Source organism: Pinus tabuliformis, chromosome 7 (genome assembly GCF_031772625.1).
Source record: "Pinus tabuliformis cultivar Carrire ecotype Pingquan chromosome 7, CPIR1, whole genome shotgun sequence".
Lineage (NCBI taxonomy): Eukaryota > Viridiplantae > Streptophyta > Pinopsida > Pinales > Pinaceae > Pinus > Pinus tabuliformis.
In genome coordinates this window covers 1,680,588,023-1,680,610,704 of record NC_142293.1, presented here as the reverse complement: position 1 = coordinate 1,680,610,704, position 22,682 = coordinate 1,680,588,023, and the positions used below count along the sequence as shown (strand labels likewise).

Sequence of the window (22,682 nt, the reverse complement as noted above, 5' to 3'; positions counted from 1 at the left end):
TCGAGGCTGAATACATTGTTGCGAGTATGGCCTGTTGTGAAGTTGTTTGGTTGAGAAAGCTCTTCAGTGAGCTATTTGAGCACGTGCTAGATACCACCGTGATCTTCTGCGACAACCAGAGTGGGATTCGCCTATCAGAGAATCCCGTGTTCCACAACCACTCCAAGCACATTGATATCAAGTACCACTTTATCCGGGATATGGTACAACAGGAAGCAATAAGGCTCCAACACATCAAGACGGATGAGCAGGTTGCAGCGATTCTCACGAAGCCTTTGAGGAAGGTTAAATTCTTAATCTTCTGAGAGAGACTTGGAGTCGTGGAAAGACCCTCTTATGAGGGTCTCGTATGAGTTGGACACTGAGCTCTAGGAGCTCCTGGGGGCTTGGGGTACTTCTTGGAGCTGAGTAACCATAGGGTGAGTGGTTCACCTTCCTCTAGTGGTGCGCTAGATAGAGGATGAGTTGTTCACCTTCCCCTAGTGGTGCGCTAAATACAGGGTGAGTGGTCACCTTCCCCTGTGATACCCCATGATGGTTGACATGTGCGTAGGGTGAGTGGCTCACCTTCCCCTACGATTGCGGACACATGTATGTAGGGTGAGTGGTTCACCTTCCCCTACGATTGTCATATGCATAAGATGAGTGGTTCACCTTCTCCTGTCGATGCCCCAGCACACATCCTACCCATGGAGTCCGGGACTCATGGGAAGTACCTCTCATCTAGCCAATGAGTTGGGAAAAGTGGTTAGGGACCATAGCACTACCAATGGACACATCGTGTACTGTCGTACTCCCTATGACTAGGATGCATGGTGTTCAACAACTTGATCTAGGATCAAGGACTGACTTTTGTCAATGGAGAGTGGTAAGGTCTTGTGACTCACTCTCGATCACTTCTTCTTCATTATTACTTCATGGTTCAGCAGAGCAGTGATGACAAAGATGGTACATGATCACAGGATGCCATGATGATGACAGATGGATTGGCAGGTGCAATTCTCCCTAGTTGAAAGGGAGTGTTAAAATTGGTAGCTAGGGCCAAATTCCACCTTAGGATGGCTCATATGATGGAGATGATTATTGCATTGGATTCCTCTTTTCGAGAGGTCCAATTTTGATATAAAGATCATCTTATTCTCACAAGCAAAAGTGGAATTTTGAATTTATTCTCTCTCATGCACAAATTGTCAAGGTCGGCCTTACTCAAATGTAGGCTCAAGAAGCCCAATGGATGTGTCTCCTCGCCCTCAACGACTTGTATAAATAGGAGTGACCTCTCTCCTCATTTGGGCATCCATCATATACGTCATTCATCTCTCTCTTCTCTTGATTGGTTCATATAGCTTGGGCAGCCTCTCTCTCTATCTCACGCGTGTGGCAGGAGGCGGAAAATTTCAGGGACAGAACAGGCCAAAATTTCAGAGAATTAGACCTGTGTTGACCAGCGTTGACCAAGGTTGATTTGACCAAGTTTGACCTCAGTTTTTAGGGTAGAAATTTGATTTTCCTAGGCCTAGTTGTTGGGCACAAAAATCGAGGTGTTTTGGTTTGACCAGCGTTGACCTCAGCATTGACTTCAGATTTGAGAGCAAAATTGGCAAGTGAATTTGATCTATGTACTCTCTCTATTGAACTAATGAATAATAGTAAAAAGATTTTATCAAAGGGTTTTCCCCACATTGGGGTTTTTCCCTGGCATCAGCGAAATCTTGTGTCCTCTTGTCTTGGCTTGTAATCTGCACTTGTTTTTATGTTCTATCTGCATTTACTATCAATGTGATTAAGTTAATGTGATTGCTACTGGAAATAACTGGAAATTGTCATTGGGCTGATAAGGAACATTGAAGTAAATTGTGCTAAAGCATAGAGCATACCATTATTATCTAAAATTAATATGATTTCTTTCTATAAATAATGCAAGAATAAGTAACAGCTAGGAAGTTGACCTAAAGTTTGGTAGAAAATGATTAAAATGAAATTGCAAGTCCCAGACCTGAAGAAAGTTATACTATATAATAAGAACAGAAGGTCACACTGACCAAGATTTGTGAACTATGGAAGTACTATATCTAAAGATTAATGAAGCTTATCTCTGCATTAAGAAGTTGCTTTTTTTTAAATGAAGTTCATAATGTCAAAGACCAGGTCTCTGTAAAAGAGGGCAGGTAAAATCTAAGAGGTACATATAATTCCTGTGACCTATGTCAATTGCTTATAATGTTATAGGTCATGGTGATGATTATAGAAAGGGTCTACATAAAATAGAGACAATAACAGGTAATAGATTATGTTGCATATAAAGACTAGGTCCTGTAATCAATCGATATGGATTAAAGTTATATCAAGCAACATCACTAGGGTTTTGCAGTATGTTAGTATTTTGCAATGCTTGGATAACAACTCTGATGATAATGAGGTTTCTAGGGTTTTATCATAGATCTTGAAAACCTTAAAAATTTAGGGTTTTGCAACTAACTCTTTTGTGTGGTTGTAGAACTTTACAATTTGTAAGTGACAGGAATTGGCATCTATGGTTTGTAAACCCTAGCAAAGTATGGAATGAAAGGAGAAACCCTAGAAATAGAAACCCTAATTGATTGTTTCCATTGTGAAAGAAAAAATAATCTAAGAATGATAAGCATTATATCATGTTGATGTGAAGACAAGGCTTGATGAAAAAGGATCCAAGATTAAGAGGGAGTCAACCTTCCTCCAGAGATAAGTATTTAACATCTTGATTATTACTAATGCTATTGTCTTTATATTTTGTCTCCTTGTTCTTTCATAAGTCTTCTAACCAAGATTACAAGGCAAGTTCTATCTAAAGCTTGACTAAGCAAATGAAAGACTTGAAGGAACGTGGCATAGCATGAAGACTGTGAAGGAAGGAGCAATTTGATGTATGCATCAAAGAAGACTATTAGATGGCAAAAAGTTTACTAACCTCAGATGGAGAGAGGGAGTTGTAAAGATCCTAATGATTACGATATTGAAGCTTGTTGATTGGTTCGTTCCAGATTGATGATCGAAAGATGAAGAGCATGAAGCATAACTCTGTTGCAATATGAAATAGACCATGCAAAGGAATATTGACCTTAGAGGGAGCAGAAGTATGTGCAAAGGCTGGAAAGATAGCAGTTGAGATAATTTGTTGGATGATATTAATGTACCTACAATAGTGTGGTTTAATCATGGAACACGTGGATAAGCATGAAGGCATAATTGATATTGGAAAATTGATTTTACTCTTTGAAGAATTATGAGGCAAAACTTTGTTATAGAAGGCATGTGCTAGCAGCTGTAAGGCAGTTTGGCTCCTTGCAAACGATAGATGAACCATTTGATGACAAAATTATATGATGATTAACAAAAATCCAAAAAGGTCGAAGCTTGATATGATGTGATACAGTTAGGAGCCGAAAAACCCTGTCATGAAAAGATAGTGTGAAAGAATTTGGGTTCGTAAACCGTTTGACATCTAGGAAGGTCAGAGCTCAGGAACAATATGATGATGTGAGAAGAAGGAGCCTTGTAACTACTAATCAAAGATCTCCAAAACAAAACATGTAGTTGATGAATGAGACAAAATGACGCTTATAGTCAAGTCTTCCTGATTGAGAGGGAGTCATGGTGACATCGTATTCTCCATGTGTCATGCAATATGTCGGGTCTAACAATCGTACGTCTAGTGAAGGCACTAAGAGGGAGAATGGAGGATTGGATAAGCAGCTAGGACCAATACTCCTTAAGGATTAGGAATCCAAGATTGGAAGTAGTCTCGTGGACTTACACTCTTTGAGGATTAGACAGGGTATCCAAGATAAGAGTGGTCAAAGAGGACTGATATTCTTTGAGGATTGGAAATCCAAGATAAGAATAGTCCTAAAAGGACATACCTGGTGAACATTTGGATGGGGTATGTGCCTTAAGAGGCTATGGTGGTGTCCATTTGTATGCCTCCCAGCATTGTGCTCTAATCTAGTGGAGAGATAGAGCTTGTTAGTCAAGGCCTTGCTATATTGCTATGTTGACAATGTTGGTCATGATGTTGATGCTTAAGATGGCTTATCAATCTTGCTCTTCTTATGAGTATTTTAATTTGAGAGTAACCTTGTACCTTGTTGTGTAATTATGAATACCTCCCTAGTTAAGAGGGAGTGTTGAAAAATGTAGCTAGGTTCGGTCTTCATAATTTGTATCATTATGTACTTTTTGTAGAAAGAGAAATGAAAAGAAATATTATTTTTAAGCAAGGGTTTCATGCTCAAATCAAAATTATTATTTTATTGAAGCATGTTCTTCATGCTCATTTTTATTTGTATTGGTCAAAGTCAAAGGCTTATTTATAGCCTGGAAAAAAGAATTTTAAAATATGTAATTTGGGTCAAAATTCCCTGTAGATCCCAAGTCAGCCCTGCCTGTCAAGTCGGCCCTGCCCCGAAGGACATGTCTATTTGAACCCCTCTGGACAATATAAATAGAGGATGAGTTGAGCTCATTTGGACACACACAATTCGCTTGATCTATTCTGAAATTTCGCAAAAGGAAGGAAGACCGAAGTCTGAAGTTGACAAGCAAAAAAAGGGCTTGGATTTGTGGAAGTTCTACCTTGAAACATCTCTTATTGAAGGATTATTTATGATGTTGTACATCTTGATGGTCTCTTGATTTTGATGGATTTTCTATGCAAAAGGAGGGTTTGACTTGGCATCTAAAGGGTTGGAGTCTTTTTGTGGTCATGGGTCTTGGATATCTCACTTTAATCTGATTCTATAAGAAGAGAATTTTTTTGGGTTTTCCCCTTGGAGGGTTTTTGCCCTAGCTTGGAGCCTATATCTTGTGTTCTTTATGTTCTTGTTATCTTCATGTTTTGTACATTTGATAATTGTTTGATGAAGAAGAACATAATTAAATTAATAAGAAGCCAACAAATTTCACAAGAAATTATCAAAGAAAGAGAAATCTAACATAATTCACAAGCCTCTTGTTAAAATAGGCAACTAGGGCCAAACTCCATGTGGGTCATCTTATTTATGGCAGCGGATATTTTTCTTGGATCCCTCTCATCGAGAGGTGTAGGATTGATCTAAAGACGATCCGATTCCGATAAGTATTCATGGAGTTATGAATTTATTTGTGTTATAAGACAATTCGTCAAGGTCGGCCAACAACCAAATAAACCCCACATGTGCTCAACGTTTTAGTATAAAAGGAGATGACTTGAGAGTCATTTCACACACACTTCTATCTTGATTTCTCTCCACTTGTCTTGGGTTTTAGTGGAAGAGAAATCTAGGAGTGGAAGCCCTAGACGTTGGAGGAAGAGAGGTTGCCCTAGACACACATGGAAGGTTGTCCTAGACACAGATGGAAGGCTGCCCTAGACACACATGGAAGGTTGCCCTAAATGCAGCTGGCCTAGACACACATGAAAAGTTGCCCTAGACGCAGATGGAAGGCTGCCCTAGACACACATGGAAGGTTGCCCTAACGCAGACCTAAAGGCTGCCCTAACGCAGACCTAAAGCAGCCCTAACACTGGATGCCCTAATGCAATCCTAAGGTCTGAAATATAGTGTGAATTTGGAGCAAGGAAGGCTGAGGCAGGTCCAAGTTTGTGGATTGTTTTGGGTGCAGATTTTAGAGAAGAAGAGATGCAGCTCTTAGTCATTGCATGAGGCAAGAAGGATGGATTAAGGTGACATATTGGAGCAATCTTACCGCGCAAATCAGACCGCGGACTAGTGATGAGTTTCATGATTGTTTTATGTATGATATTGGGGTGTATATCTCTGTTTATAGGGACGCAGTAAGGGACTATTACAGTAGTTGTTGGGAGAGAAAGGACCTCCTAACTAAGCCGCAGTCATCTCTAAGGACAACGAGGCAAACAGGGGTATTCTCCCTATACGTTAGGCTTGTTGGTGTGCCCTAACCAGTCAAGTACATGCACAGAACCCTAGGCAGAAATCAGCAGTAGCATGCAGCGAATTGAGGGTTGTTTGTGGACTGATAGTTAGATGCATGGGACAGCAAGGCAACTAGTACAGCAATGCTAATATATGGGACAGCAAGGTACATAGTGTTTCAAGATATATGGGAGAGCAAGGTACATAGTGTTGTCAAGAGATATGGGACAGCAAGGTACATAGTGTTGTCAAGAGATATGGGACAGCAAGGTACATAGTGTTGTATAGGTACATGGGACAGCTGTGACATGGCAGCAAAGGCACATGGACAGCAGTAAGCATTGGGACAGCAGCAAGACATAGTGTTGCAATAGCAATTGGGACAGCAGCAAGACATGGTGTTGTAATAGCAATTGGGACAGCAGTATGGTAAGTGTTGACCACTACATGTCAACAACCCACAACAGTACACCCCCTTTTTTCGCAAAAGGGATAACACCTGATTGATGTGTTAGTGCCATCCAGCTATCATCGTCAGCTTGATCATCATTTTATAATGTAAACCCAGTCTGCATGTGTATAATGTAAATAATCTCAGCAGATCTGTGTCGTGTATATAATTACCTAGGTAAACCTACTTTTCTAGGGACGATCTACATTCCGGGAGGTTTTTTGTCTCACCGATCCATTCTTCGGATGGTCGGCAGAGTTTTCCTTCAGCCTTACCCCAAAGCCGGAATGGATTTTGTCACTGGGATCTTAGTGGAGTCCTAGTGTTCTAGATCGAGTCTACGTAAAAGTGACTTCGGAATAATCCTAACTATTTGGTTAGGTTATTTTATTACAGATTGCTTGATCTGCTAGATTATATTTTGTGTCGCAGGACTAGGTACTCTGTGAGAGTCTTTTGCAAATGGGTTTTCCCCTTGAGATGTAAAGAATGTAAAAATCATGATGTAAAGTGTCTTGAGGGTTAGAAAAATAATTTATCCCCTCATAGGTTAATTAAATTTTCTGACCAAAATTAATTAAAATCCTAAGCCAGAAATTTGATTAATTCTAGGTCCTAGGTAAATTTAAATTCTCCAAAGGCAAAATTCGTTGGTCCTTAAAAAATTAAAGTTTAAGAGGTCCAGGGACTAAGGTAAATTAATTATTTTGCTAAATTTTAAGCCTTTGGTCCCTGGGGTTAAGTCAAAGTCAAAATTTTGAGGAAATTAATTCAAAAATTTTAATTTTTGAATTAATTAAAATGCATTTAATTGAAAATTTCGAATTTCCTCAATAATTTAAAATTTCGACGAATGAAATTAAAAGAAATTTTAATCCTCATCAACGGTCGAGATTGCTTTGACGAGGATCACTCGAACTAGCCGTTGGAGGATTTATCTTTAAATAGGAGGTCATTTGTCAGTCAATTGATCCGATCTTTTGATCGTGTACTAAGCAAAAAGCTCTCTTGTAATACTTTTATGAGCAATAAAGAAAGACTTTGGGGTTAATCTTTGTTGGTGTTACTCTTCATGGAAATATTGTAAGATGTGTCATTTTCATGCATAGATTTCTATTTAGCCATTGATGATAGCTTTCTGAAGAGCGATTTGAGTACAAGTATCTTGCTCAGTCACTGGGGTTTGAATGATAATTTAAGTTTTGAATATAATAGCAGGTATGTTTATTTATCTGAATTTTATTATCGTTTTCTCGCTCTATGTTGATGGTTAAATTGAGTTTTGCAGGAAATCCTTGATTATTAGATCATCGGACATTCGGGGAAGTTCTCGGTTGAACCAGCCAACTCCCGATCCATGTTTTCTGAAGAGCCCAGCTTAAATTTGATCCCGGGCTTATCATAAGATATTTTTTATGGGTGATGCATGAAGGGTTTTGAGCTCAATACCTCCTTTAAAATTCAAAAAATTAATTTTTTCTGTGCTAAATCGTTAGATCTGGCTGTTGAGAGCCTCAGATCATCAGATCTGGGAGCGGAGTCAGACTCACACTCCCTAGATCTGATAGATCTGCCATTTATGTACATAGATCTGTAATTTTCTTCAGTTTTCTGACTTGGGTTTTTTGGGTTTTAGTTTTTTTGAGTCATTGTATATATCGTTTAGGTGTTTCTTGTTGTCTTGTAGCTGCAGATCTGAAGCTGAAAGCTCTGCAGAGCCCAGATCTAGGCCCTGGAGGGTAAGATCTGGATCTTTGGGTCCATCAGCATCATTTTCGCAGGGATCATATCCAGATTTTGCAGTCCAAAGGTTTAAACTTAAATTCAGATCTGGAAATTTCGTGAGGGTTTGACCCAAGTCAAATCTAAAGCAGGTGGATTTAATATTTTAATTAAATCTAGAGAATTTTCATAAGGGTTTCATTGATAAATTTTAAGCATAAGTATAACATTACAATCTGTGAATTTTTCTTCAGTTTCTTGGGCTACAGTTTCTCTGTTGCCTGGGGTTTCTTGAGCAAAAGATTTTGAATTTGCTTTTACTGTTGTTTTCTGTCTCTGCAGCTGAGTTTTTCTTCATCACTGCTAAACTTGCAAAAGAAAGCGAAATACTGGCCTAAACCCTCAGCTTCTCTGTCCAGCTCCTTGCCATCGACCTGCATGACAAACAAGCCTACAGCTCTAACATTCCTGCTGCCTAAACCCTGCAATAGATCCACATTTCTCTGCTCAAGCTCGCAGATAAGCCTCATCTGGCTCCCCATAGCCGTCGTTTTGTTTGCTATCCGACGAAAACTTGCAAAAGAAAGCGAAATACTGGCCTAAACCCTCAGCTTCTCTGTCCAGCTCCTTGCCATCGACCTGCATGACAAACAAGCCTACAGCTCTAACATTCCTGCTGCCTAAACCCTGCAATAGATCCACATTTCTCTGCTCAAGCTCGCAGATAAGCCTCATCTGGCTCCCCATAGCCGTCGTTTTGTTTGCTATCCGACGAGCAGCCCTCATCACCCTCGGTCTCCTCATCACTGTCAACCCCTTTCTCCTGCGGCTTACCTTTCTACGCTATCTTATTCTTCCTATCACAGCTCCACGTCCTTCATCCTCACTCTCCACGCTGCCTCTTTCTCCCATCGTCCTACAAACCCCCTCTACATTTGCCACAAACACGTCTTTCCTCACCATCTCCCTGCAGCCTCCTCATTCGCTCTCCATGCTACCAGAACGTCGAAGCCTTCCCTCCAGCGTAGCCCTCTATCCTCTACGCGTTCTACTTTCACCCTAAACCTGCAAGCAAAAATAAAATAAAATAATAATAATAATAATAAATACGTTGCTATCATTGCCACAGTCTCCTCCATCATTCCCCTTCCCTCACACTGCCTCAGCCTCTCTGCTCCATACGTCGTCTTCTCTTCCTACCCTGTCGTTCTCACCATTGTTGTCCAGCCTTTCACGTTGTCTCTCGCTTTCCCATCGACCTTATCTCCAGCCTCATCCTTCAACTCGCAAAAACCTGCTACTCCTTTGTTCTCCATCCGTCAGACCTGCACATAATACGCACAAGCTTTACCTTTTATTTGTGTATGGGTGGAGTTAGGTAGGATAGCTTAGGTTTAGTTTCGTTTAGTTTTGGTTTCTTTAGATAGGTAGCGTCAAAAAATTTTATGAAGTGTGTTTTAGTTTTGATTTAGTTAAAAATCAAAAATCAAAAATCGATTTTGGTTTCATTTAGATTTTATTTTTTTACTTTTTTGTTTATTTTGATTTTGATCAATAAAAAATTCTAAAAGAAAAAAAATCATTCTTTATTTTTTACAAAATTAAAAAAATATAAAAACATATAAAATCTAAAAATCTAAAAAAACATTAAAAACCTTAAAAAAAAAATTAAACAAGTTCTAACCATTAAAAAATCTTAAAGTTAAATAATAAATAAAATCTAAAATACTCAACATTTTTTTTGAAAAACCTAAAAATCCTAAACATTAAAAAATTCTAAAAATTTTAAATTTGTGACTAAGGATTTAAAATGAAATAAATTAAGGGATTTTTTGCTTAAACATTAAAATTTTTAATGTGGCCTATGGCCCATTAAAAATTCGATTTTTTAACCCATTGATTTGTTTTACTTCATTAATGTTTATTGCCTAAATTAAAGTCGTTTGGCGTTTCTGATGTTAAATGCTAAATCTTAAATGTTATGATTCTTCTATGGTCAAGATGCGATAAATCATATTGACTGTTGGAAAGGGTTAATTAATCCTAGATCTGGGCAGTTGATGAAAATCATTTTAAATCTAGAATATCTTGCGTGTTACAGTTTTGGGTATTTGTATTGATTATTCACGACTGTCATTATTCGTCACATATTGGACAATTGTTATGGATAGCTTGTTTTACTTAATCTACGATTAATGGATCATAAAGGCACTGGTCTATAATTGTTTCTATCTTGTGGTCGTGTCTTGGTTATATTAGCATTTAATCTATTCATCTGAATTAATTGAGATTCATTTAGATTTGTCAGGTTGTCCATCATTAAAATCTCCTAAAGCCCGTGATCCACAGGCTTTCTCATCCATTTACCTTAAGGGACTACCTCCCTTGACTTGCCTAGGAGAGAGTCTAAACGAAGTAAGGATCAAGAGTGGCAGCCCTTACTCTGAGCGTTGTCGCAGTGCCTAGACACCTTGCGCGACAACAGTAAGCAAGGTGCAGCAAACACATGGTGGCAAAACAAGGTGCAGCAATGGCACATGAAGGTACATGATGCACTACAGTGATGGGTACTATCGTGATTGATGAAGCATGATAAGATGCAGCATTGTGATGATAGGTGCAACATGGTGCAGCACGGTGAGGTGCAACGTGATGACGAGATGCAGCACGATGATAGGTGAAAGAGTCACCTTGGAGAATCAGTTGAAGCAGCATGTCTTCAACTGATCTCATGTATCATCTTCTTAGAGATGATCTATGCTCTTATCTAGATAAGTCAAAGTGTTGACTTCTGTCGTAAATGTACTATCTCTCTCTCTCTGCTAAACTATTGAAGAACATATAAGAAGAATTGATCAAGGGTTTCCCCACATTGGGGTTTGTCCCTGGCTAGCGCCACATCTTGTGTCCTCTTGTCTTGGCTTGTCTTCTGCGATTTATGTTTATGTTCTATCTGCAGTTTACTTTAATGCTGATGTGATTGCTAATATGGGAAAGATATTGAGCTAACTGTGAAAATTGAAATAAATTGCTCTAAGCATAGAACATACCTAAACTTAACACCTCTCGATTTCTCAACAACAAACTACTCACTAGAATTCAACCTCACAAGTTTTGGCCTCCTCCACGCGGCACACCCTCAACCTCCACAAACAACACTCCCCTTGTGTGCTCAACCTGCAAACTTGTGCTCCAAAATTCCTATAGTTGCACACTTTTCACCTCTCTTTAGTCTTAAGTCTCTCACTCATTTGAGAAAAATTGTTCTCCCAAGAATAATGTGTCTTCACCTCCCCCTTAGGCTTCTTTTATAATTTTTCATTGAGATAGATCTCAAACCCTAGATCTCCTAAGTGATGGATGGCTAGGATTAGATCCTAAGCCTCACTTGAGATCAATGGTTGAGATCAGATCTAGATCACTTAAATAATTAAATTATTTATCCTTAGAAACTTAGCTCAATAGTCAACATTAATTAATAAATTAATTAATGTATTTTTCCTAAGTTAAACATAGAAAAGAGATTATAAAAGTCACTTACTCCTTATGAGCAAAAACAGGCAATCAGACATTTTCTGCATGTTTGATACCTAGCCTATGCAGAAGCACCTATTTGAGCTATTAACATCAACACTTCCCCTAGCAAGGGAACTCACCATTTTGGATAAAATCCTACCAACTAGCCATGTATTCTATATCTTGTCTCGAGAACTTTTTTTTTCTCGGTTGGGGGGGGGGGGGGTTGCTGTAAAGTGGGAAGAGGGATTGCCTTTAGCGGCTTGGGATTTGTATATGCTTCCAAAGAACAAAAAGAGGTTTGCATGTCAAAATCATTTTTTGTTGCAAAATGGGTGGTAAAATCCTTGAATGGAGAGATGCACATAGCAAACCTTGGTTAGATATCAAATAGAGTCAATTGCTCACAAAGCAGGTGCCAAGGATAATAAGAATTTTTGAACATGTGGAATGTCACAACCCTACAAGGACTATAGACAGCAAAGGTCACCAACTCTTACAAGGATTTGGAAGGCTAGGAAAGTTGTCTCTACAAGACTTTGGAGAGTCTAGGAAATGGATTGGATTTAGCCACAAGATCAATTCAGACCTTCCCCTTAATTCAAAGACAAACAGGGTGCTTTTCCAACCCTACAAAGAAAGATATACTACAAGAAGAGAATTATACTCATAGAAGCTATTCCAAGACAGCAGGAGATAGGCAAATCCGACTGTGGACAGAATTTAAGAAATGAGGAGATTTGTGGCACAGGGAGAGGAGCTGTTGGAATGATATAAATCACTCTCAATGCCTTGGACCTAATAATAAAGGTGGATTGTATAGAGCTTTGCAAACAGTCCAATATTTTTAAAATGGGAATGAATGCGAGAGGACCTATTTGGAAGGACTAGAAAGGGAGTTCTAATAAGTCCATCTTCCGTTATAAGACTAAAAGGATATACAAAAGAATAAAAGATAATTCCTTGGTATCAAAAATGTTGAATAAAAAATGGGCCATTCGACATAAAAGATAGGTGTAGCAAAAGATGTCAAGGCATATAGAGAACAAGAATTGTATCCAATACCCAAGTTCCTTGATGGAAGACAATCAATCAAAGTGTAGGTGTGAAAAACAGACTTCATGAGTGAGGCTTGACTGATCAAACGTGCACAATTTGCCAAAAGGAAGAAAGTTGAAAAGATCGTTTTGGATTGGATCAAGGGCATTGTAGCGTTGCTTGAGCTTTTGAAGATTGGGTCTCTGAAAAGCAGTGTTACAAAACTTGACTAGGTAGAAAACTCAGCAAGGTCAAAGAGTAAGAGTTTAACTCAAACTCAGCAAAAACTCAATTTTTTTTTCTGAGCAGAATGGCCATTTTCTTTTCCATCTTTGGAGTTATATAAACTTGCAAAGGACCCCACTGAGTTTTTCATCAAACTTTGCCGACCCATGAAAAAACAGCAAGCACTCACTGCTTGGAGTTTAACAAGCAAGTACTCATGACTTAGACTCACTGCCCATGAATCAAACATGCTAACAGCAAGTTTGACTCACCAAAAAGACAATTCAGCTCATTTTCTGTGTCAAGCTGAGTTTGACTTAGGAGTACTCAGCAAGACGAGTGTTGTGACAAGGCTTCGAGCTGTAAAAGTCTGTTGAATGGGTATCTCAGCAGGAGCAATTTCCAGAGACTTCCTGATGGTTAAACAACATGACAGAGAAATTTGGTGCACTATCTGGTTAAAAAGGATTGCTTCCTTTTAAGAGACAGTGTAGAGCAACTTCTAGTGAGGATTCTCCTAATCTTTGTCTTGGAGCGTTTGCTGCATTTAAAGCTGATATAGCACCATAATAGTAGCCAGAAAACGACTTTGTTGACCCATGAAAAAACAGCAAGCACTCACTGCTTGGAGTTTAACCAGCAAGTACTCATGACTTAGACTCGCTGCCCATGAGTCAAACATGCTAACAGCAAGTTTGACTCGCCAACAAGACAATTCAGCTCATTTTCTGTGTCAAGCTGAGTTTGACTTAGGAGTACTTAGCAACTTAGACAAGTTTTGTAACAAGGCTTCGAGCTGTACAAGTCTGTTAAATGGGTCTCTCAGCAGGAGCAATTTCCAGAGACTTCCTGATGGTTAAACATCATGACAGAGAAATTTAGTGCACTATCTGGTTAAAAAGGATTGCTTCCTTTGAAGAGACGATGTAGAGCAACTTCTAGCGAGGATTCTCAAAATCTTTGTCTTGGAGTGTTTGCTGCATTTAAAGCTGATATAGCACCATAATAGTAGCCAGAAAACAAGTAGATTATGCAGATAGAGGATAATACAGATGCATTGGCTCTGCTCCCCTATGTTGGGAAAGGGGGTTGATTGCAACATCATCCAGACAAATGTCAAATGCAATTATGTGTTTTTAATGTAACATGAGATGCATATTTTTCAAAAAACGAAAAGGACCTGTGGAATATCTCAGTGCAACTATGGTTTCATACCATAACATTGTTCTGAGTTGTCTTTAATGGTATATAAAGATGCCTTAGGGGGTGCAATGGAGTGTGCTATTCCATAGGAGCTACACTCACACTCCCACTATGTATTGTTTTGGATGTACCTAGCAGTCACTTTGACATGTTTATGGTCCCTTGTTGGACATTGGTAAAATTATCTTAGTTTAACTTATACAACAAGTGCATATGTGTAAGCCCACGGGGTGCAGCTCAATTGGCGATCGCCATGTTATGAAGTACTATGTAAATTGTGAGATTCAAGGTTCAAATCCCCTTGTGGGTGTTTGCCCTACTAATATAATAATAATAATTAAGGAAAAAAAATGCATATGTGTAGACATGCAACAAGAAGAGCATAAACCAAAACTTAATTTAAATAAAAATGAAAAACTTACATGGCCCACACCATGTTGCAGTAAAGTAGGCAATTGCAAGACCTTGATTATCTGAAAATAAGCATGACAAAATACAATCTCAGATCTCTGATTACAGACTATAAATAATAATGATCTCCAATCATAGAGATACAGGCAAAGCTAATAACCTCCTCTCTTCAAACATAACCTACCACTTTTGCTCAGCCAAACTAAAGACGCATAGAAAACTACCTTGTGCTTTGCTTAGTGCATTTGAAAATTCTGCATCTGAATTCACTAAAAGAATTTTTGACGAGCCTGCACAGAATTGACTCAATAAGTCAGCAATCTTAAATGCCAAAGGTCTTTTGCCAATGGTTAATATATAGATCAGATGAAAAGAAAAGACAAATGCAGACTGACTATTTATTAAACATTCTAAAACTCGAGGTCCTAATCTTCGAAGCTGGAAGGCAAAGCATCCTGCACATAGATAGCCTTATCATTTTAGAGTGTCAGGGTTAATGATTAAAGTCACGGTAGGAAATGACATATTTTCAAATTGGCACCTGATTTGGAAATTGAACAATTTCACTTGGCAAAAGCAATCAAAATAAATGATTGAGAATGATGTGAAAGATTGGCAAAGCTCTCAATTATTTATGATACCAATCATATGCTCCTAGAGGAACAAGTGGATCTCTTCACTGTAGACTCATTTTTTAAATGCAGCGTCTAGGAAGTGTCTGCTACAGCACAAGAAAGAAGAATGGTGGAAGCAACCAAGCTTGACACCACATAGAAAAGTTTTCAATTTCAAGAATTTGGTGGAACCATTGCGCTTATTAATAGCAACGGAATTTCAGTTAGGGTCATATTCCATAAGGGCCAACTTCATTGTAAGTTTTTCATTAGTTGAGGGCAATTCGTGTCCAAAACTGTCAACTTATTTTGAAGTGCTTGACGAACAAGAGGTGGATTCAAATTGCCATTATACAGTCATCAATAAGTTCATCCTAAAAATAACTAAAGTTTTGACAAACAAACTGGGAATCCACGTATCTCAAAGAAATTTAGTAGCCACCCTAACAGAGCAGACCTTGAAGGAAGAGATGACTTTTCTTCATAGTTAGCGGACGTGTGGATGCTGAGCAGTTTATGTTTAATTACTTCATATTACATAACATGTGATGTCATATATGACTTTACTACCCAAAGGGGTTAAAGTGAAATTTTTCAGTAAGGTAGGATAGATATGGACTAGCCTAGGGTATTGATCCTATGGTGTTAAATTTAATATTGTTCAGTTACAGTACAAAGGAGAGATTCTAAAACCAATGTTTAGAACTTTCTTTGATGTCACTGTCTAAATATTACAATTTTTCTAACAGTTGTGGCAGGCTGTGGTTTGATGATTGAACACTGACCCAAACATTAAAAAAAGAAAGATAAACCAAAAAATGATCTAAATGTTGAATGTTATAAGTCTATCCGTTAGAAAATTAATCTGTGTTCTGCTGGTTTATTTCGTCTACTTGATTAAATTTGAATAAGTTATTTAATACAGTTAAATACCGAAATAAACACAATATATTCACAACATCTACAGATCAACAGCTGAAAGAAAACAAACACACAAGTGACACCGTTATTTTTGGACAAATGTCCCCGGAAAACACAAACCGGTGCAGCTATTCTGAGGGTTATATTATTATGCAGTCTTTCTGAGTACAACTGGGTGCCTAACCGACTCACCCGACAGAGAAAAATACACGGCAGCAATACCTCTATATTCGGAAACAGGTATTTACTATTTAGAAAACCTGTCCCACGAAACCCTCTCCGGCACAACTAAAGCTCAGCACTGGCCCTTTTGGCCTCTACGTCAACCTCCTGCTGACCTGCGTCAACCCTTTGAGGCACTAGGCAGCCTCTGGGACCCTCTGCGTCACTCCAGCAGCCTCTATGTGGATGACACAGTCCCTTTGCGTTGTCTCTGTTGGGCTCTGCGTAGCCTGGACTGGTTGCTACTCTCGCTCTCTCTGCTTCTGCACTAATCTCTCAATACTATCATTGCCTCTCTGCCTTGTACTCACTACCCCTCGTTGCTGATCACTGATTCACTTTTGCTTAGCAACCCCGCCCTAGCAAAATGAATGATTGATCACTCTGATGTGTTCTCCAACTGACCCTCAAACCTCTTCTTATACTTTTCTCGTTGGTCCATCAACGGCCAAGATTAAATCTCTAATCAATGGCTAAGATTAAATTTGGCTTGATCCATGACTTTTGGAACCTTCGAACCTAGTTTTAAATTAATACCCATTAATATTTTATTTTTCCTAAGTTTAGATTTAGGAACTCCATTAAAAATATTAATTATTTTAACATCTCCCAAACCAGTTAGAATCTGCCCAAACCATTTCTAGGTCGTGGAGATCTCATGTGCTTTGGCCTCTCCACCAATTTTCATGGCTAAAACCAATGTTACCAGACTCGAAATCGGCAATAAATCGGCGAGGCAAAAGAGCGAAGAGTTTTAATCAGATCGGGAAAAAATCGGCAAAAAATCGTTGAATTCATTAAATAAAAATATACACATATATTGAATTAAAAAAACCATTTTTCATCAATATTGGGTAAAGGCATGTCCAAACAATGCATAATATCAATAGATGTCCAAAATATCATGAATAAATAAGTATCTCATATATGTTATGAGTCCAAACATGATCCAAAGCACTGAGTCTTGAGTCCTTAGAAGCATATGCTTCTAAAAGTTTACAAAAAAGTTAAAAACTGCATACTAATCAGAAAAAAAAATCAGCAACTAAGAGTCTAAGACTCTTAAGAGTGAGAACTAAAAGCGATTCCTTCCACTCCTTCGCTTGCTTGACTCTCAAGGTTCTCCAAGTCATGAAGGCTTAAAAGCGGAGGCTCATCTAATTGAACCCAGTCTGCCGCATTTTCACTTTCAAGTTTGAACTTTGAACTTTGAACTTTAAACTTTAAAGTATGAACTAGATTATGAAACCTTCAAATTCAAGCTCTTGAATCTCACCTTGTATTTGTTTGTTGCGAAGTCGTAGATTGTAATGGACAAATACAAGGTCATTCAAGCGTTTTTGTGTCAATCGGTTGCGCTTCTTAGAATGTATTTTCTCAAACATGCTCCAGTTGCGTTCACAACCTGAAGCACTGCATGCTTGGTTTAAGATTCGAATGGCAAATCTCTTCAAATCTGGCGTATCACTACCAAAGTTTTGCCACCAAAGACCTAGCAAGTGGTAAGGGTTTGTGAGTAGAAGACTAGAAGTACTAAATTAGTAAATAGTAAAAACTTAAAAAGAAAAGAAAATTTAATAAAACATTTAACATACAAAATAAAGTTTAAAAAAAATTTAATGAATTGATGAAGCCTTCAAGCTGGGTACCTGGCAACATCTTAGACCTTTGTCTTATAGCACTGGTATAGGCAAACAATTTAGATGGTGCCCTATAATCTTGTAGTTGGGAAAAGACACGACTTTGTTGTTCTGGATCAGGGAAGCACCTTTCCACGCATGTCATAAGTCCTCTGCCAACCTCCCCATCCTCATTAAATTTGCTCTTATCATAAAAATATTGTGGGTTTAAGAAGTACCCAGCAGCATGTAAGGGGGAATGCAATTGCCTATCCCAACGTGCATCTATAATGTCCCAAAGAGGCATATACTTTGTCTCATCATCCCCATATCTTCTTTTGATGGCCTCCTTTGCGAGATCCATCGCCTCATAAATGTAACCCATAGCGGGTTTGTCACCATCAACCATCCTAAAAGTTCAAGCATTCAAATTTAAAGAAATATGAAACATTGTAAATAAAAAGAAGCTTGAAATGAAATTTAAAAAATGAAAAAGTTAAAAGACTTGAAGTACCTGAGAACTCTAACAAAGGACTCAGTCACAGCCTATGTTGCGGGGGAGCGCCCCCCCCCCCTCGAACCCGCTCCCGAACCACGCTCCGGGCGGGAGCGGCTCGAGAGCGCACTCCCAAAATCGCTCCCGGACGGGAGCGATTTTCGGGAGCGCGCTCCCTTAAAAAAATTTGCGCTCCCTGGTCTGTTAAGGAGCGACTTAGGGAGCGATCGCTCCCGAGCTCCCGGAGCGATTTTTAATGCCCGAGAGCGATCGGGGAGCGATCATAAATACAAAGATGCGATGCGAAAGATATATTAGCTTCTCAGATAATTACAGAATCCAGATATGAGACTAGCGCTCCGTGATGCAAGCAGATCGAGAAAACTTCTCGCAGATGCAGAGCAGGGAGATCTCGTCTCGTCTAAAACTCAAAGAACTCAAACTCACAATACAGACTATAGAGTTAAACTCCGTGATGCAAGCAGATCGAGAAAACTTCTCGCAGATGCAGAGCAGGGAGACTTCACTCAGACTTTAACAATACTCAGACTCTCAAACTCTCAAGACTCTAATGCCCCTCATGAGCTTACAATGCTAGTATTTATAATATCCTAGCAGGTCATCCGGTGAAAGGTTTTACCGGGAACTTGAAACCAAAAGAATCAAACTTTCGCTAGAACATCATGCAAGATGTCTATCACGAAAGGACTTTGTACAAAAGTAATGAATAGTTCTAAAGATTCGGGCAAGTGGGGACAACCACTTGTTATCTCGTCCCTTGGAGGCTAGGCCATATGGGGACCGAATCATGACATCTCTGAAGTGAAAAGATGGCCGGAATCTAGGACATCGGCTCTTATACAAAAGTGATTACACAGTGGAGATTTTATTTGGACTAAATCCCACGGAAACCATAGAACAGCAGGATAAAGTAATTACACAGTGGAGATTTTATTCGGACTAAATCCCACGGAAACCAAAGAGCAGTATATGTACAAATAAAGTAGGATATGAAAGGATTTCATTTGATTGATCCTTTCAATCAGTCGCTGTTAGCCCTGTCGTCATAATCATGTGCATGAGTATCTGGAACAACTGGATTATTATGGCCAAGTCTGATTTGGTCTTGTTCTATCAATTCCTCAATTAGTTCTTCATTGTTTGGAGCCAGCACTTCGTATGGGATAGATTCATCTAGCCAATATGGTGCTGCATCTCTGGTACAACAAAAGAATGGGAATGTGAACATGAATGTTGGCCTGTCATGTGGGTCCACTGATATTAATCCTCTGAATCTGACAGAAAGCTTAAAGGACTCATCTTCTTCATTAGGAATGACAATTGTGTGTTTGTGGATGAATTCGAATTCTAAGACGTAATCATTCTGGACAGCTACATGCATTTCCCAATGGAAGATTCTCACAAACTCAGCAAAAGTCCTATCAAAAATGCTTTTAGCTCTAGGCAAATATCTAAACATGAATAGCTTAAACCATGGGCTCCACCAATTGTTAGAGGGATCTATAGCGCTAGCATAAAATATGACCTTAACCGAACCATGTATCCTAGCTCTTTGATGAATAGAAAAGTAGTCTGACCATGTCCAGTCAGTATTTTGAATACACCCAAAATAAACAGGATCTGGTTCCCTAGACAATGCATAATAAACACGCCATGGCCTGATCCTATATGGCAACTCTTTTGTATATGACCATCTAGATTCCTCAGAATCAAACCATTTTTGCAAAATGATTTGTCTTAAGCATAATGGCAAGACTCGGACCTGTTTTGATAGGCATTCTAGACAAAACTCATAATGACAATTACTACAGACTGTAACATTCTTAACTCTTTTAGACTCGACATGACTGGACTGACTTGTAGAAGCTTCGTGCTGATTAAGTGGTCTAAACATCTTGATCTCCTTGGTTTCTTGAGCACCTTCTCTTGTAAGCATGTCAGCAAGATAATTTTCTGCACCAGATTTGTAAACAATATCAAAATCAAAACCTTCTAGCCAAAGTGCCCATCTTAGTACTCTGGTACTCCCTTGTTCTAACAATCTTTTGTTTGCCAACATCTGTTTCATATGCTTTAGATCTGTTCTGACAATAAATTTAACACTTTTCAAGAACAAGTGAAATCTCTTTATTCCTCTCTTTACTGCAAGTATTTCTTTATGAGAAGAAGGATACTTTTTCTCTGTATCATCAAAAGATCCTGAGGAATAAGCACAAACCAATTCTTTTCTTCCATGCTTTTGTACCAAAACTGCAGCCCAAGTGTGATAAGAAGCATCTGTTTCAAGTATAAAAGGAAGATTAGTATCAGGAAGCTTGAGTTTTGGCAAATCATTAATCTTACTCTTAATACTAATTACTGCTGCTGTCATTTCATCTGTCCAACTGGCACCTTTCTTCTTTAGTCTGTTCTGCAGTATATTTGTATCCTCTGATTGTTTAGCATAAAATTTTCTTATATAATTCAGACATCCAAGAAATCTCTGCAGGGTCTTTACATCGGCAACTATATCAGGAAATTTTAATAGATGGGTTAGCACATGTGGCTGAAGTTCTACATGTCCTTTTTCTATGTGTAAACCCAAGTAATCAATCTTGACTTTTCCAATCTGAAACTTCTCTTCTGAATCTGAAAGTACTAATCCATGCTTATATACAAGTTGGTAGAATTGTTCTAAATGGATCTTGTGCATATTTACATCTCTGCTAAATACAAGCAAATCATCAATATATACAATAATGTACTCTACCCCACAAAAATGTCTTCCATCCTTTTTTGGAATTCAGATGGAGCATTTTTCAAACCAAAGGGCATCACAGTCCATTGGTATTGGCCATGAGGAACAGTGAAGGCTGTTTTATACCTGTCAGCAGGAATAATACCAATCTGCCAAAATCCACTTTTAAGATCAAACTTGCTAAACACATTAGCATTAGCAATCTTAGCAAGTAACAATTCTTTGTTAGGCAGAGGATATCGAATAGGAAGAAGAGCATCATTCAAAGCCTTATAATTAATCACAAGCCTTTTCTTGCCTCTTTTCTGCTCATTATGCTTATTGACATAAAAAGCCGGGCAGGCCCAAGGGCTCTTGCAGGATTCAATAAGCTTTTGTTCTAACAATTGTTCAATTTCTGCTTTGCATAATTCTTGCTCTTTTGGACTCATATGATTTGCACTGGCTTTTTGTGGCCTAGGAATATATCCTTCTCGGTAAGGTAGTGCAACAAAATACTTTTCTCTTGCCCAAAAGGCATCTGGCCTACTGGAAGTACAATCTGCACGAAGTTTATCAGAAATTTGTTGCAAAGTTTTGGGACCATGTAACTCTGCATTTTTTACGATCTTATTAATCTTGGTTAGATCTTGCAGACTATACTGGAGAGGATCCTGATCTTCAGGCTGCACATTAATTTTGTAGTCACTAGAAGCAGGGACTGTGATAGGACCAGCAGTGGTGGAGAATATAACATAATCTTGTCCAAAAGTGACTGGCAAATATTTCTTCAGAAAATCTTGTCCTAACAGAACATCAGCACCAGTATCAAAACTATACAAAGTGACAAAAACCTGGACATCATTCAAGAAAATAGGAAATTCAGGAGCTATGTGACTTATTTCCATTAAATCACCAGTGATAGCCCTGAATTGGAGTTTAGTAGGCTGCCAATAATAATGAGGAATGGCTTTATATTTGCAGCAGCTACTCATAGCACCAGAATCTATTTGAGCATCCAAAGTATACGGTTTAATGCTAGGGACTTTAATTCTTATTGGAATAACTACTCTATCTCCGATGCCCATAACATTAAAAAGTTCAACATTTTTCTTTGGGGTTATCTCTTCAATAACTGGCACATTTTTCATCAATAGGCTGGTTAATTTGGAATTACAATCATCATAATCAGAAATAAGTATTTGAAGTTTGGAAGACAACTGTATCATTTCTGACCTTGTATGATGAATTGAAGATTCCAAATCTGTGATCTTCTTTTTAAGAGCATCAATTTGATTCATACCTGGAGATACTGAAATCTGCAAAGGTCTGAACATTGAATCGAACTCTTTCTCGATGAAGTCATCATCATCTCTTTCTTCCTCTGAAAATCTTTCTTTCTTTTTGGATGGCAGTTGTTTCTCAAGATTCTCAAGTTTTTCAGTCAATCTTCTTCTTGCCGTAAACTGAACTGGATCTAACTGTGCTAGATCAGCTTTAACTGTTGCAATCTTTGCTTGTATCTCTCCTGAGGAATTCAAACTGAACATTTTAATATCAGGAATGAATGTTTCATCAGAATCAGATGATTCTGA

General features: G+C 38.5%; 1 protein-coding gene across 1 annotated transcript in view; it reads right to left on the bottom strand.

Annotated features, from left to right (window-relative positions):
* The window catches only part of LOC149254923 (thioredoxin-1-like), a 239,112-nt gene that overhangs the window by 186,822 nt on the left and 29,608 nt on the right, over window positions 1-22,682 (bottom strand). Inside the window, exons 2-3 of the mRNA XM_089457144.1 lie at window positions 14,703-14,768; window positions 14,490-14,540 (exon numbers count right to left, since the gene is read on the bottom strand). Coding sequence (XP_089313270.1) covers window positions 14,490-14,540; window positions 14,703-14,768 — 117 coding nt within the window. The remainder of the gene's footprint in view (window positions 1-14,489; window positions 14,541-14,702; window positions 14,769-22,682) is intronic.